The sequence below is a fragment of the Capsicum annuum genome, chromosome 4, assembly GCF_002878395.1.
Source record: "Capsicum annuum cultivar UCD-10X-F1 chromosome 4, UCD10Xv1.1, whole genome shotgun sequence".
Lineage (NCBI taxonomy): Eukaryota > Viridiplantae > Streptophyta > Magnoliopsida > Solanales > Solanaceae > Capsicum > Capsicum annuum.
Window position 1 is genome coordinate 27,680,515 of NC_061114.1, and position 17,039 is coordinate 27,697,553.

The 17,039-nt window shown below is 36.2% G+C and overlaps 1 protein-coding gene and 1 non-coding gene across 4 annotated transcripts; both read right to left on the bottom strand.

The window, feature by feature from the left end:
- Window positions 1–2,812: 2,812 nt before the first annotated feature.
- On the bottom strand, window positions 2,813–2,918 carry LOC124898264. The gene has a single exon (XR_007055239.1). It is a non-coding gene; the product is annotated as a small nucleolar RNA R71 (small nucleolar RNA).
- Window positions 2,919–6,290: 3,372 nt separating this feature from the next.
- Window positions 6,291–13,102, bottom strand: LOC107868145 (proline-rich receptor-like protein kinase PERK1). Of its 3 annotated transcripts, none has more exons than XM_016714743.2 (9): window positions 12,968–13,102; window positions 11,804–12,631; window positions 10,685–11,236; window positions 10,183–10,269; window positions 9,946–10,016; window positions 9,760–9,836; window positions 9,245–9,392; window positions 7,278–7,439; window positions 6,291–6,969 (listed from the first exon to the last, which is right to left on the bottom strand). In XM_016714743.2, exons 2-9 carry the CDS (start codon window positions 12,588–12,590, stop codon window positions 6,685–6,687), a joined length of 2,169 nt encoding a protein of 722 aa, XP_016570229.1. In that variant the 5' UTR covers window positions 12,591–12,631; window positions 12,968–13,102; the 3' UTR covers window positions 6,291–6,684. The 3 variants fall into 3 exon arrangements, with proteins under 3 accessions (XP_016570229.1, XP_016570228.1, XP_047267729.1); XM_016714742.2 differs by having other exon boundaries at window positions 11,804–12,697; window positions 12,968–13,090; XM_047411773.1 differs by having other exon boundaries at window positions 11,804–12,733; window positions 12,968–13,081.
- Between the last annotated feature and the right edge of the window lie 3,937 nt (window positions 13,103–17,039).

Genomic DNA, 17,039 nt, shown 5'->3' on the forward strand with positions numbered 1-17,039 from the left:
TTGAATATCTTAACCCTATTCTCCAGGCAGGCTCTGGACTTATAATTTTTTCACCTTATTGCTTAACTTTGCAATTTCTTCTACCTGTTATTTTTTTATGCTCTGACTTTTAATTTAGCACCCTGTTCTTCAGGCAGGCTCCTGACTTTGCAATTCGATCACCCTATTCTACAGGCGAGCTCCTGACATGAAATTTCATCACCCTATTTTTCAAGCGGGCTTCTGCCTTTATATTTCATCACCCTATTCTTCAGGCAGGCTCCTGTCTTGCAATTTCATCACCCTGTTCGTCAGGCGGGCTACTGACTTTCAATTCCATCACCCTGTTCTTCAGACGGGCTCTTGACTTTCCAAATCAAAACTAGAACAAAAATTATCCCAAACAAAGATTATAGTAAAGAAAGATTCTATTTTTTTGAAAATAAAATCCCACTTTCCATGAGGGTCCTAATTAGAAAGTAAAATCTCATTTTTTAGGAGGGTCCTGAACAAAAAGTAAAGTCTCATTTTCCATAAGGTTCCTAAACATAAAGTAAAGTCCCATTTTCCAGGAGGGTCCTGAACAGAAAGTAGAGCCCTATTTTCCAGGAGGGTCCTGCACAGAAAGTAATGTCCCATTTCCCAGGAGGGCCCTGAACAAAAAGTAAAGTCCCATTTTCCAGGAGGGTCCTGAACAGAAAGTAATGTCCTATTTTCTAGGAGGGTCCTAAATATAAAGTAATGTCCTATTTTCCAGGAGAGTCCTGAACAAAAAGTAATGTCCTATTTTTCAGGAGGGTCCTGAACAGAGAGTAAAGTCTCATTTTCCTAGAAGGTCTTGAATATAAGGTAATGTCCCATTTTCCAAGGGGGCTGATGAGTAGTGATTTTACCACTCACACTCAATATTCATTCACACTATCGTGTTTTGTATAAATAAATGAGACATAATCGTGATTTAATGCACTAATATCCATATTTTGCAAGCATAGAGTTGGTGAAATAGAAAGATATGAATAGAAGCTAAAAGAGACCAATTGAAAGCAAAAGAGTTCAGCTGAAGACCTGGAGCAGTCATCAACCCCAGTTATTGTGATCTCGAGCCAAAGGCCACAGTCGCGGTTAGTCATATTTGTCAACAGAACACGATAATGAAACCATACCGCGATCGCATTGGCTGCGGTCATGGACAACCTCATGCAATCGCAGCTAAGTAGGAATATTGCCCAGGGTAGTTTTGTAATTTCACTTGGATGAATCCCAAACCTTATATAGGCAAAAACCCTTTATTCTTTGGTTATTGCTTACCTCATATATTTTTTTGAATTTGAAACAAGAACCTTAATTAGGCAAGATTGCAACTAATTTTGGAGACTTGAATTCTTAGTGTTTTGTGAAGGATGGAGCTTTGTATAATCCTTAAGGTATATCTTTATTTACTTTCTTCATGAGTAGATAAGTAATTTAGTCTTGAGATTATGTTGAGCTAAAGTGTATTTGTGTGTGGGTGTTGATATGTTTACATGATTTCTAGTTGTTGAGTATAGATTTCACCATTTCTTGAGTTTAATAGTTGGAATTTTAAGAGTGAAAACCCCAAATATCCAAATGGATTTGATTGGTGAAAATCCTAAACTCTAGAAAACCTCCATCGTTCTTGAAAGAGGGGTGAAAGTGAACCCATGGAAACCCATAGAATTCTTGAAAAAGGGCTACAGGGGGACAGGACAATGGTGGACAATTAAGTATGTGGTTTACTACCTTTTGCAGTCTTAGAAATAAGAGTAAATAGAGTGTAAGTCATGTCATGGGCATCTTCCTATAAATAGGGATGCCCGATTAAGGTATTGGGTGACTATGAATGGCATACTTGTTAGGTGCTCGAAAGGGCCAATGGGTGAAATCTTTGAGGTTCAGTTTAAAAACTAGCAGCAAAGACTTTCGACCTAGCCTATCTCTCACTTAACAACTAGATATCATGATAAACCATTTCTAACCTACACTTTATAATTTTAGGAAGACATAATCACAAGATTCTCCCCAAACTTGATTTTTAAACCAAAAGTGTCATTATAGCTTGTTATAACTCAAAAGTTCATACAAACCAAATCCCCCCATTTTAATTATATGTTGTGTTTGCTTGCATTCCGGGTATCCTTTTAGTAATTAGAGCACCCATAGGACTTGAAATTTACATTTCACCCCTTGTGGACTCGACCCCAATGCTAGTTAGGATATTGACAATGACCGCCTTACCCCTTAAATATGGGAGTAAGTTGAGCATTATCAAAATGGAGCCATTGCTGGGGAATAGAATATAGATTTCACTTGTGCGGTATGATTTTTACTTGGGTATACCCGGGGTGGTATGATTTACTTTCTTTATTAATTTTTATTTTTGTAGGTGATTGTAGCATTAACACAACAATGAGTGACATCGCTAGTAACATGGGGACCTTTGATGTTCCTCTCGATAACGAGGGACAACTTAATGATGCAGGACGAATGAGTGCAATCCATATCCCACCAACTAATGTGAACGGAGTTTTCCATGTAACTAATGTTATGTTACACATGCTACAAATGAAGGGGCTATATGGTGGTCAAGCATATGAGGACCCCAATGTTCACTTGAAGAATTTTATGGAGGTGTGTGCAACTTTCAACATCGTACACATCACTCAAGAGTCTATTCGTATTCACCTTTTCCTATTCTCGTTAATGGGAAAGGCAGTGTTGTGGCTCCGTTCACTCCCACCTGGTTCAATCACTACTTGGGAAGAACTTACTATGGTTTTTCTTGATCAATACTTACCACCATCCAAAATGCTCTAAATTCGAGATGAGATCATAAATTTTAGGCAACTGGACCGGGAGTCATTGTTTGAAGCATGGGAGAGATTCAATGGAAAATTAGCAAAATGTCCAAACCACGAGGTCCCGAATAAGGTGCTTCTCCAAATCTTCTACCGGGACTTTGATCCGCTTAACAAAACTATGGTAGACAATGCAGCGAAGGTTCCCTAGTGAAGATGAACTACCATACGACATTTTAATTATTGGGAGAGGTAAAAAAGTAAAATCGGGGTTGGCATACTCAAGATACCAAAGTTCCCAAAAGCTCTCCCTCTACATCCGTGGCTGACAAAGAATAAAGAAAGTCGAATGAGGAAAGAGAGGAGAGCATGGCAAAGTTGATGACCCAACTTGAGTTCTTAACAAAAAATATTATGGGTGCACCAATGAAAGTGGTAAAATTCGTAGCATCTAAGGCCTATGAGGATGATGAGGAGGCCAAAAAGTTAGATGAGGAGATCCGGTATTTAGCAAACTATTTGAGGGGTTCCCACCCCGCCTATCAAAGGCAAGGTGGGAATCAAGGTTGGATGGACCATGAGTGTGATAGGGATTGGAGGGATAGAGAGCATGATTATGACCTCTATGTACCCCCCAATGATTAAGCTAACAACAAAGAGTTAAGCTCCATTGACCCAAAAAAGTTCAAGACCGAGGATGTTTTGGTCCAAATTTTGAATAGGGTGGAAGGTATGAACAAAATGGTCTGTGAATTAAAAGGTGACTTCTCTTAACTCTCTCAAACTGTGGTGTCCCACTCCGCCTTAATTAAGCAATTTACAGATTTAAAAAGGATCACTAAATCACATATTCCTATAGAGAATGTCCCAATTCGAATTAATGTCTCTAAAGGACCATCCATTAGTGTCATAGCTAATGAATCTAAAGCATGCTTGAAGCGTGGCGGACCATTAGGTTCTAAGGATCGAAATCCTAGAAAAAAATAGATGGTCAAGATGACACTACGAAAGATCCTCATATGGAAGTTCAAGATTTAAGCAATGTTAATATTCCTTGAGGAATTAATGAGCCTGAGACTCAAGAAAATGAGGAACTATCCATAAATTCAAGTGATATTGAAACTAATTTGAATCGATCTGAAATAGTAGTGGATTATATCTTTGCATATAATGTTGCGATGAAAACCATGCAAGGTAGTGAGGATCTTGAACCTCGATCTGTTACAGAATATCGACAAAGAAATGACTGGCCAAAATGGCAAGAAGCAATTCAATCTGAATTAAATTCACTTGCCAAACGTGAAGTTTTTGGACCTATAACTCAAACACCTAATGGTGTTAAGCCTGTTGTCTATAAATGAGTTTTTGTACGAAAAAAAAATCAAAAAAATAAAATACAAAGGTATAAGGCACGCCTTGTTGCATAAGATTTTTTACAACGGCCTGGTGTCGATTATGATGAGACATATTTACCAGTTATGGACACAATAACATTGCGTTATCTTATTAATTTCACTATCCATGAGAGACTTGAAATGCATTTTATGAATATGGTAACAACCTATCTATATGGATCACTTGACAATGAGATATACATGAAAATTTCCGAAGGATTTAAAATACCGATAGCATATAGTTCAAAGCCTCGGAAAATGCATTCTATTAAATTGCAAAGATCATTGTATAGTTTGAAGCAATCTGGATGCATGTGGTATAACCGTCTTAGTGAATATTTATCTAAGAAAGGTTATACGAATGATGAAATTTGCCCATGTATTTTCATAAAGAAAACAACATCGGAGTTTGTTATATTTGTTGTCTATGTCGATGACATAAACCTTATTGGAATGTCAATAGAGCTTCAAAAAGCAATTGATTACCTAAAGAAACAATTTGAGATGAAAGATCTCAAAAAGACAAAGTTATGCCTTGGTTTGCAAATTGAGCATTTGATAAACAGTATCTTTGTCCATCAATCTACCTACATAGAAAAGGTATTGAAATGATTCTATAGGGATAGAGCACATCTATTAAGTACTCTGATGGTTGTTCGATCACTTGATGTGAATAAGGATCCATTCCGACCTCAAGAAAAGAATGAGGAACTTCTTGGTCCTAAAATACCATATCTTAGTGCAATTGGTGCACTAATGTATCTTGTAAATACTACAAGGCCTAATATAGCCTTTTCAGTTAATTTATTAACAAGGTATAGTTCTTCTCCTACTAGAAGACATTGGAATAGGATCAAACACATATTACGGTACCTAAAGGGACTACCGATATGGGCTTATTTTATCCTAAAAATTGCAGTTCCAATCTTGTTGGTTATGCTGATGCTGGGTACTTATCTGATCTGCATAAAACTCGGTCTCAAATAGGCTATGTGTTCATATGTGGGGGTACTGCCATATCTTGGAGATCAACAAAGCAGTCTATCGTAGCCACTTCATCGAACCACACTGGGATTATAGCTATTCATGAAGCAAGCCGAGAGTGTGTGTGGTTGAGGTCCATAATACATCTCATTCAAGAAAAATGTGGCTTGAAATGTGACAAAGTACCCACGATTCTATATGAATATAATGCAGTATGCATAGCACAATTTAAAGGAGGATTCATAAAAGGAGATAGAACGAAGCACATTTCGCCAAAACTCTTCTATACATATGAGCTCTAAAAGAATGGTGATATTGACGTACAACAGATTCGTTCAAGTGACAATGTGGCTGATTTATTCACCAAGTCTCTTTCAACTGCAACTTTTAAGAAAATTGTGCAAAATATCGAAATGCTAAGGTTCAAGGATGTTCTTATTAGGGGGATTAATATGCGTTATACTCTTTTTCCCTTACGAGGTTTTGTCCCACTGGGTTTTCCTTGTAAGATTTTTAATGAGGCAGCCTATATGTGTATTGTTAGACATTCAAGGGGGAGTGTTATGATATATATCAATTATAGTGAATGTCTATCAAGATCTATCAAAATCTATTTGATGCCTATCAGAATTTGATGCATCTGTCTTTTAGTGTGATACTAGGAGCAAATTTCTCCTATAAATAAAAGGGTTTCCTTCATTGTAAATCATCCCTCAAGAGAAATAAGAATTACTCTCACTATTCTCTCAACTCTTCTTCTTTATTCTTTATTAGTTTATAACAGTCAGTTTGATATATAGATAATAGATTGCATCTCTCATCAGCCTTCCCAAACGTACATATTTCAAAAAATAATATAGTACTACAATAACAGTATTTATTACTAATAAACTTATAGAGTCAAAGTTGTGCAAGAACTTGCAAAACCAACACGAGAGAAATGAAATATGTTCATCCTCGGCTATATACACTTGACAATACCCCGATCTCAAATGATCAAACTTCGTGAAGTATCATGCTCCACACAATTAATTGTTAAGGTCTGCAATAAGAGACATAAGGTACTTGTTCTTGATAGTCAATTTGTTGAGCACTCTATGATTGCAAAACCTCAAAGTATAAAAATCTTTTTTTTTTTCGGTTCGTGCATAATATTACAATATTCATATGCACATTGAAACTAATAAAATTAGTAATTTATATTCATTAACTTCCTATGTAAATATATAGGAACTGAACCAAATCACCACATTGTGATTTATTCCAATACTTGACTCTCCTTTTCTCAATAAATTATATCTCTCTAAGTTGCTCGCGAACTCTTCAAAAGTGTCAACTGACACATGCACATGCAACAATATTTTTACAGAGTCCGAGCAACACAGATAAAATTATATCTCTCTAAGTTGCTCGCGAACTCTTCAAAAGTGTCAACTGACACATGCACATGCAACAATATTTTTACAGAGTCCGAGCAACACAGATAATTCTTCTACCTTAGATCAAATTGATCATTTTGCTTGCTTGTGGACTCCAGAATGATTATAGTCACTGCTGAACTCACTGCTAGTGTCAGAAGGATGGAGTCCATAATCACTTGTACCACCATATTCAGTGCTATTGAATTCTTTGCTTGTCATCACCATTTGCCTGAATTTCATCATGTCAGCATTGTAGGCACGAGTGTCGTAGATATCCGTGGGGGGCCCACTTGCGCCGCCAAAATTAGTTGTGTTCTTGCCAGCTTTTTCGTTCAAGTCCTCCAGTGATGCGTCACCATCCAAGGCACGTACAATCTGAATCATCATAATAATGTGTATAAGCAAAATGGAACATAATAACTAATTTTATGTACGGTCATCTGAACTTTACTCACTATAATAGTAAAGTCGTAAACTATCTTCTGCATGTTACATACTGTTACAATAAAGTCATGAATATTGTTTTTCGCCGCATTAAGGTAACTGAATTATGTGTGCTATTGCTCGGAAAATATAAATGAACAAGAAATAGTAATGTAATTTTGTTGATAGTGGGGTTAAAATCAGTTAGTTTAACGTGACAACAAAATTCCGTTATAATATATAGCGTTTTGCGAACTTGCCTGGCTCATTTTTGGACGTCTTCTAGCAGAATGGCGAACGCTAGCAGCAGCACAGGCTACCATCCGATGTAGCTCATCGGCATCATACTTTCCTTCTAGTCGCGGGTCTGCCAATTCATCGTAGTTATTCTCTTCCAGTGCTTTTGTAAGGAAGGGTCTAGCCTGTTCACAGTGATCATGGTACAAAATAATCAGTTTCACTTTGAATAAACGAAAATCAATTATTTTTTATTTTACGTCACAATCTATTGTGAAATAGATCATCTAACTAAAAGAACAGTTTCACCACCGGGAGCATATGCTCTTGTCTCAGAAATGCCAATCTTATTCCCACTCAGGACAAGAACTTCCAACTTGTGTGGAAAGACCATACCCCTAGTAGAACCAAAACTTTCCTCTGGTTTCTCATGCATAACAGGCTTCCCACTAGTAGTTATCTTAACCACAAAGGTATTAATGTCCCTCCCCAATGTCATTTCTGCAACGATAGCTATAAAAACATCAGTCACATCTTTTTCCAGTGTCGTAATGCTTCACAATTCTGGATCAAAATGGTTAACAAGAGTTGGTCCAAACCTTCCTTTTCTTGGAATACCATCAATGCCACTAATTGGCATAAATGGTGGAACAAGCTAAAGAGGAAACACTTTAAGTCTTGGCTAACCTGGGAAACTCTGATATCACATTGCTTATGGGTTATCTGGCTCACAAGGAATGATAACCTATTCACCACCACAATATCACCATGACTGATAGAGTAATTGCTACAGCGACTGAATACACTCTTTTGTCCAAGGAAATGACTAGCCATAGTGCTACCAAAGAGATCATCAGCATCAAGTGAAACCCCCAACTACCAGACGCATAAAACTTAATATTGATGGGTTAGCCATGGCCAACCCAAGCCCGGGGGACTGGAAGGTGTATTTCGTAGAAGCAATGGGGAATGGCTCCTAGGTTTCTACCAACACATCATCCACACAACCCCCACCATGGCCGAACTCCTTGCTCTTAAATGTGGCCTTCTTCTGGCCAAAGAGCACAACATCACCTCCTTTGATATTGATATGGATTCAGTTATGGCTATTCACATCTTATCTAATGACCATCTGCTATATCATAACATTGTCTCTGAGTGCAGGATATTACTAGCAGAGCTGGAAGAAGCAACTCCAATGCAGATATATAGGGAGGAAAATGTAGTAGCTGACTGCTTGGCAAAGGAAGGAACCAAGATGGAGTTCATGGAGCTACCTACTGTTGTCGCCAATCCTCTTTTTTTGTTATTGACTCTGTTATGAACAATTGCTCTGGCAAAACTTTTAATCGTATTGTAAAATATTCACCTACCAGGCCGGGATGTGGCCCCGAACAACTCTATTTTGACTCCTACTTCTGATAGGAGCTCCAACCCACCCCCACCCCCTTAACAACTGATGAAATCATTATCTTTCTCACTAAAAGAAAAAACTAAAAGAACAGTTTTTAATGGGCATACAACCACCAAGCACTATTATATACTAGATCAATGACAGAATGAAAAGATGACAATCTAAGCAGGGGCAAAACAAGAGTTCTAAGTTACATATTCGACAGAATTAAGTAGTTCTGGTCTAAATTTGGCATGTGTATTAAGAAATTCACTTAATATAAACCAAAATAAATTATTACTTTTTTAGAATTCAGAACTCATAAACTCAAAATTCTGGATTCAGTCTGAATTCTAGGGACATTTAAAATCTTGATATAAAACATGATCATTTATAAGCTTATTGATATGTATAAATATTTTTATTCAGAACGAATGAGCTATCTTTTCTAGAATTCAAAATTTGTAAACTGTGGATTCTGAATCTGCCTCTGAATTTTAAGGACATTTAAAAATCTTTGATACTCATAAAATATGATCATTTCTAATTTAGGAGAATTAGGAACTAATTAAACAATAACAAGAACAAATTAATTACCCAGTCTACTAGGCTGTCCTCCATGATTTTATTGGTAGTATCCAAAGGTTTTCTTCCAGTTATAAGTTCCAATAACATAACTCCAAATGAAAACACATCTGATTTCTCTGTTAATTTGCCACTTGATGCATATTCTGGAGCTAAGTACCTGTTGCATAACAAATTAACTTTTAAAGACAAATCTTTTAATTTTTTTATGAAGGATTATGCAATAGATGAAATAACTTCTACTGCTCCCTCTATCTCATATTAGTTGTCATTTACTCCGAAAAATAGTTTGTAAAACTTCAAAATTTTAGTGAGTAAAAACTATACTTATTTCATTTCAAATGCACAAGCATTCAAACCAGTAATTCAATATTTTACTCAATGATTAAATACTGAAGTTCAATATTTACAAATACTCTAGGTCAAACAAGTATTTACAACTTTGGTATTGAAAAATTCTTGTAACTATTGAAGTTCAATATTTGTAAGGCGGTTCGAATATTAGAAAAAAAATATTTTTGACTTACCCAAAAGTTCCCATAACACGAGTTGAGACGTGAGTATTATTATCTTCTGTAAGTTTAGCCAATCCAAAATCAGCCACCTGATAAACCATAAACATTCTTGTAAATCGAAATTTTTTCTTTTTTATTGGTATAACCAAAGAAAAGTTGGATGGATATAAATGACAGTTATGAAACGTCTCATTTTACCATAGCTTCATAATTGTTATCAAGTAAAATGTTTGCACCCTTGATGTCTCGATGGATAATGCGAGGATGACCTGCATATAAATAGTTCTGTTAATTCTATTGTTATGATGAATAAAAGTTCAACTAGTTAAACCTAGTAAAAGATAATTTTGTGATCTTGTTGTCATAGTGGGTAAAATTCAGTTATTTAGGGTAAAATTAACTCGAAACGAGAGGGTAGAAAGGAAATTTCCATACAATCTTCATGGAGGTAAGCCAGTCCCTTGGCTGATCCCAAAGCAATCTTAACCCTAAGTGTCCAGTCCATGACAGGTCGACCTTTACCTGCAACCACACCACAAAATTTCAATTTAAACCGTTTTCAAATATAGAAAAATGTTATGTTTTTCATATATATTACACATATATAGCTACGTATATTCAGTTACGAATATTAAAATTTGGGTCGTACCTAGAAATAGCCACAACAATTAAAATGTCATGTATATTTCTACAAAATTATAGCTCCAAAAATCATATTGGCAAATATAATTCGTCATATGTGCTATATTGCTTATTGTTGCAGAAATAATTTCGTAATTATCTATAGATTCATCGGTACGACAAAAATTTACATATATAATGATGAGTTTTTGTCACACATTTAAAGTTACTATAACAATTGTAACCCTTTGATTGGTCCTAAGAAATTATTCAACGCAAAATGTTGTAGCTAAATAAGCCTAGGAAAAGAACGTACCATGAAGGTGGTATTCCAAAGTTCCGTTGGGAACAAATTCATAGACCAACATACGTTGTCCATCAGCAATGCAATATCCAACAAGGGAAACAAGATGCCTATGATGAACTCGACTAATAATTTCAACTTCAGCTTGAAATTCTCGTTCGCCTTGTCCACTCCCAGATTTCAAACTCTTCACAGCGACAACACTCCCATCGGTCAAAACACCTTTGTGCACGAACCCAAACCCTCCTTGGCCTAACAAATTAGCTTGCGAAAATCCACCTGTGGCCGTTGCTAAGTCAGCATAACTGAACTGAATTTTTGAGAGTCCACCATAATTAGGGGATATTGCTGCCCCTGCCCCTGCCCCTCCTCCAGGGACATGACTTGAATAACCTGAGCTGAATTCACTACTCGTATTCGCAGCCAGAGGTGGGGGCGGCGGGCCCCACCCATGAGCTTCTTGAGGAGTTCCCATTACACCTGGTGGTGGAGCTAACGTAACAATGTGATCGGTATTGGGATTAGGGCTTGAATAAGTGGCGGTATTGTAGTAAGGATCACCACCTACACTAGTGCCAACAATATCTAGTAGTTATTCACGATGAATACAATGTATTTTACTTATATATATTGACAGTATAAGCAAATTACATTATTTAATATAATTCAATATGTTATAGTAGATGATCTGCCTTATTTTCTAGGCGTTACATACAACAAGACAACATCAATAAATTAACCCTAATTTATAACTAATAATCTAAAGCAAATACAGTCGAACTTCTTGATAACGGTGTTTTTTTTCTGGATATAATTTTTGTTATTATAGGAAAATGCTAGTACAAACAACATATAATATATTATGACATGAAAAGTCGGTTTAAAGAAAAACATGTCTGGTATAATAAAATATTGTTATAGAGGATGAATGTTATAAAAAGATTTGATTGCATAGTTGAAACATTTAATTTCAGAGACGAATCCAAAATTCAATCTTCAAGAATATGTGTATCTATGTCAAAATGAAAGGTTGTGCGTTCAGTTAAACCAGTGCCTAGCTAGAAATATACTTGCGATGCAAATACCTAATTAATATATGAAAATGGGAGATTGAGCTAATAATTAACATACCTTTTGGTGGTGGCATATGTGCGGGATCTACATAGTATGGTTGTTTCTTCTTCCTTCTATTACATAATAGGCAGACAATGACAACGGCTAGAATCAATATGCCTGCCACAGCTATTGCAGCTACTATTGTCACATTTGCGGTGGATGATGAATGATCAGGTGGTGACGAGAGATTGCTTCCCGAGGAGCCAGATGATTTATTCAGTGGTGAATCTTGTGAAGGTGGAGGTAATGCCTTTCCAGGAGGAGATAGAGATGAATCCGGAGAATTAGGAACTGGTGGAGAGAATGCAGGTGATGGAGGAGAATTTGGTATGTTAGGGGAGGCGATTTTGGGAGGAGGAGTTTTTGTGTTTGTGGTTGGTGGTGGGGGTGATGAGGGGGAGGGTGGTGGTGATTGTGTATTAGGTGTATCGGAAGGAGGAGAAGAATTTGATGATTTGGGCGACGGAGGAGAAGAATCAGAGGGTGATGGCGGAGGAGGAGCTGAATTTGTCGGAGGTGGTGATGCAGGAGGAGGAGAGTCGGATTTTGGAGGTGCTGATTTATCAGGGGATGGAGGAGGAGATGAATTGGATTTCGGTGGTGGTGATGATTCAGGAGATGGTGGTGGAGGAGAGTCAGATTTCGATGGTGAAGGTGAAGATGGTGGGGGAGAAGAAGAAGAAGGCGGAGGTGGAGAAGGAGGAGGAGAAGAGTCAGGAGGCGAAGACGGAGAAGGAGGAGGAGGAGAAGATGAAGAAGAAGAATTTGGAGAAGGAGGAGAAGAAGAAGGAGAATTTTCCATGTTTACGACGCTGAACTTCCTGCCAAGATTGAGCGTGAAATCTACACGCAGCGTCGGAAAAACAATCTTTACCGTTAATTTTTTGTCTCAACAATTCCTCAATGCCCCTCATAGATTGCCATGCAAAGAAGATAAAAGATTACCTTGCCGGCATTATTGTAAAAGGAAAATGAGACAACTTTTAGTGGAATGCACATGTAAAAATAACGAATTGAATTAAGTCAAGATCCTTCAACATAACAATGCACATATATAATATGCATTAGGATTCATTGAAGGTTTGCCATATTCATTCGTTGAATTATATTAAAGGTTATTGAGTTTTGTAGTAAAGAAATTAAAAGGGTAAATTGAATACAAAAATAGAAAACATGTACCTGAATGATGACCGAAAATGAAGGGTTCTCAAAGGGAAAAAGAGAGAGAAATCTTATTGGGGCAACAATGTTATTTTCCCTTCCTAGGGAGAAAGTCCCCTTCTCTCTTTCTTTCTCACTCAAAATTTTGGCTTTTAAACACCTCTAATTTGAGAGAATGTGAGGAGACTTGGTTCTCTATTGACCTTACAATTGTCAATAATTTTCTAGTTGGACTGAGGTTGTTTACTTATAAATCTAGTTTATCGTAACTCCTTGGTGAAATCGGCGCGTAATTGAATCGAAAAACAAACATAAATAAGAATCAGTAGTTCTCAAACAAATAAAAATGACAAAATGTGTATTACCAGTGCGACATGATTAATATAATCTTTGAATAATTTAATATAATGTTTGATTTTTATTATATCTTCCCATAAGTTATGTAGATTTTAATATTGGATTCTGATATGTTGTATTACTAATTGTGGTATAACTTGTACGAGAATTGATACATTGTTTTATACGAGATAACTGTGAGTCACAAGAAGTATTATCAATAATAGATAAATAAAATGACCTTAATTAAATAAGAGAATTCGTGTATAACAATCTATACATTACAATGTATAACAATCCAAGTGTTACTAATCTGGTTCATGCAACAATTCCTGCAGTAGTATTACCATTAAGATCATGAACAATTCGTGTATTGTAATCCTGCATTAACTAAATCGTAAATTAAATGACCCCTTGGAGGTTGGAAAGAAATGAGCACTCATCACTTTCTTATCCTACCAAGAGAGTGATGTTAATCCTTTTTGTTCCTTTTATATTTTAAGTTGTTTCAAGCACGCTTGCGAGTACATATATATCCCATCCAGTATACATAGACAGGGTAAACCTATCAAGCGCCAGAATTTTCGAGTTAGATAAAATTTGTATTTAAATATGAACTTCAGTAAGTTGAAAATAATCTTTCTTCTCCAGTTGATGTAAATTGAACTTCAATTAATCTCACTTGCTCAACAAATGTCTTCTGATAGACTAGCTTCACCTCACCTAGTTAGTAGTTTCAGTTCCGTATCAAGGTCACTATCATCAATATCGATCGCAATAGTCTTATAAAGTACTTGATCACATAAGAACTATCAAATTCAAATCAATAATTTTTCTGCACAAAATGGAAAAGAGAATGAACTAGAATAAAGCGAATTTTATTCATTCCAGCACTGGAAGCATTTTCTTATATGGGAAGCATTTTCTTATAGTAAACTCAAACAAGAAAGAGATGAAGATAGAATTAAGAATCAAATCCACTGAATTTACAGTGTGTCCTTAAGGAATATATCCTCCAAAGATAAAATGATTCACTTCAGCCGAATAGTGGTAACTCAAATTAGTTGAATCATAGAACGCACTCAATGGTACCAAATCAAACTAGGAGTTTTTGCAAGAAAGAAGAGTTTTTTACTTGAAAATTTAGTGTCAATTGTTGGACAATAAAATTTCGAGTCGAGAAAATAATAATTGGAACAAGAAAAATATTGCAACAATCGTTTTATTGATTTCAATATGTGAGTGTTATAATATCTATGAATCCTCTGATTCGCCTTTTCAAATATAAAGTCAAAGGTTTTGAGCTTGATCCTGAATTTGAACTTGATTTGTGAATTTGATGGATTTGATCTTGACTTATACTTGAATTCGAGGGCTTTTGGGCTTGTTCTTGAATCTTGTGGTCTTGATCATGAACCTTGATGAACTTGAATGCTTGATTTGTAGCTTGTAGAGAGATCGGGTGTGTTTGATCCACCAACTTTTTGATCCACCAACTTTCTCTTGCTTCTTGTTAGAGTTGTTGGTTTTTCTGAATTATGAGACTCATATTTATAGTTATGTCACACTCATTTTTTACCAAAAAGAATTGATTTTAAGTTTGAAAAGGTTTTATTATTAAGTGACAAAAGAAAATAATTTGTTCCGAAAAGGACCTTTAACAATCAAAATTCAGAGTTGCCACTTGGCATAATCTAGTATGCCAAGTAACCTTTGGAAAATCCTTTTCAAAATAATTTTTTGACTCTTTCAAAACTGGTCCACGAATATAGATTTCGATTAAGGAATTCTGTTGACCGAGGGGAAGGTGTTAGGCATCCCTTGATCCCGTGGTTCAACCACAACCACATTATTAAATGCATAAACCAAACAAAACACAAAATGAGAAGAATAAACAATCAAATAGTCCAGAGTCCAAAAAATAATGTCCAGTCCAATTTATTACAAACCAAAATTAAAATACTGAAATGAAACCTAAACTATCCTAACTATGCTTCACCCGACGCCTCGGGCCTTCGTCACTAACATCTTCTGCCTACATAATACGTCGGGGCATACCCCGGTGAATAAGTACATATGGCCTCAGGGTATTCCCTGGCTAAATGAATACATTTTTTAATATCAAACGACAAAATAAAATAATCTCAAACACATAAAATTCAATCATTTCATAATCATCAATTTCTATGATTTGCCTACCCAACTTGTATTTGCCTACCCATGTGACGGACTAATTATGATACTATCGTGTTCAACAATATCTATGTTCAAACCGAATTAAACCAACATCAAAGAATCTAAATTAATTCATGTTCACTTTTATCAAGATCAATCCCTTCCTAAATGACTGGTTTTAATTCTTAATGAGATATCATTTCATCACACAACCCATAATCAAGAGAATCAAACAACGAATCAAAACTAATAGGTATTAATCATCAACAAGGATCAACCAACACACAATATTCAGATCAATGCACCGGATATCAACAATAATAAAATAAAAAAGAGGGAAAGAGTAGAATTGGACCTCAATTTGATGCTTTTCAAGTGTAATTACTCCTTCCGACTAGAACCACGATCGGAATCTTGTATCGAACCTCAATCAATAAACAAACTCCACATCGATTGAATTCAATCACGAACCAACATAGAATTCCCGAGTAGAAAAAAAAACACAGTCCCAACTCCCAAAAAAAAACTAATTGGTGATATTGACCAAATTCAAACCCAACGAATCGACTTTTGAGATTCTTAGCTCACTGTGTTATCAGATTCAATGTAGTTATGGGTTTCGATGGAAAATTAAGATGATGGATTTTTCGATTGAACCCATGGAGGCTCTGCCAGATCTCTGACAGTAACAGAATAAGGACGGGATTGTCGGGTTGGGTTGTCTGTTTCGATGTTTGTGGCTGGAAATTATGGTTTATCGGTTTAAGGAGTTGATACGGTGGGTATAATTCCATTTTGGAGTCACAGTAGGCGGTGGGTTTGCCGCCGAAACAGTGAAAGACGGTGGTGCTTCTCCTCTATTTTTTACTCGATGTCCCTTTACCTTTTTTCAATGTTTTCTCTCTCTCCCTCACTGATTTTTATCTTATTTTGTTGTGTGAGAGTGTATATTGATGTGTTGTGTGTGTGTTCTTCGGTCTTTGGGTGTAATAGTGATTGTGAGTGTGTATTTTTCGGTGGTTGTGTGTGCGTCGATGACTGTATATATATATGTATTGTAGTATATGTGTGATGTGTATTGCTTTGCTGTGTGGGGTATGAATCAACCTGTGTGAATCTGTTAAGGAAAAATAATAATGGGAAAAACGTAAGTGGAGTGGGGGGTGGATAGGGTGTGAGGGGTAGGAGTAAGGAGTGGGGTAGGAAGTTGTTATTTTTGTTACAATGAAGTGGTTAAATTTTATTGGTAGGGTGTTAATTTGTTAAGAATTTTATTATTTTTATCTTTTTGTTGAAGAATAATCACATGGGGGTAAGGTGCATGGTAAGGCGGGGTAAATGAGTAAATTCGACTTTCGGGAGGGACAAAATTACGTGTCAACATCATACCCTTCTTTGGATGTAAACACAGTGTTTTCAAACAAAGAAGTACATAAAGATACAGAATTTTGACCCGACCTTTATTCAAAGAAAGAAAAAGAAGGGCAGACGCAACCGAGTCTTTATTTTGAAAATCCTACGTACCCAAGTTATGGGGGAATCAAGTCACAGGTATCTCAAAGGGTTGGAAGGAGAAGGA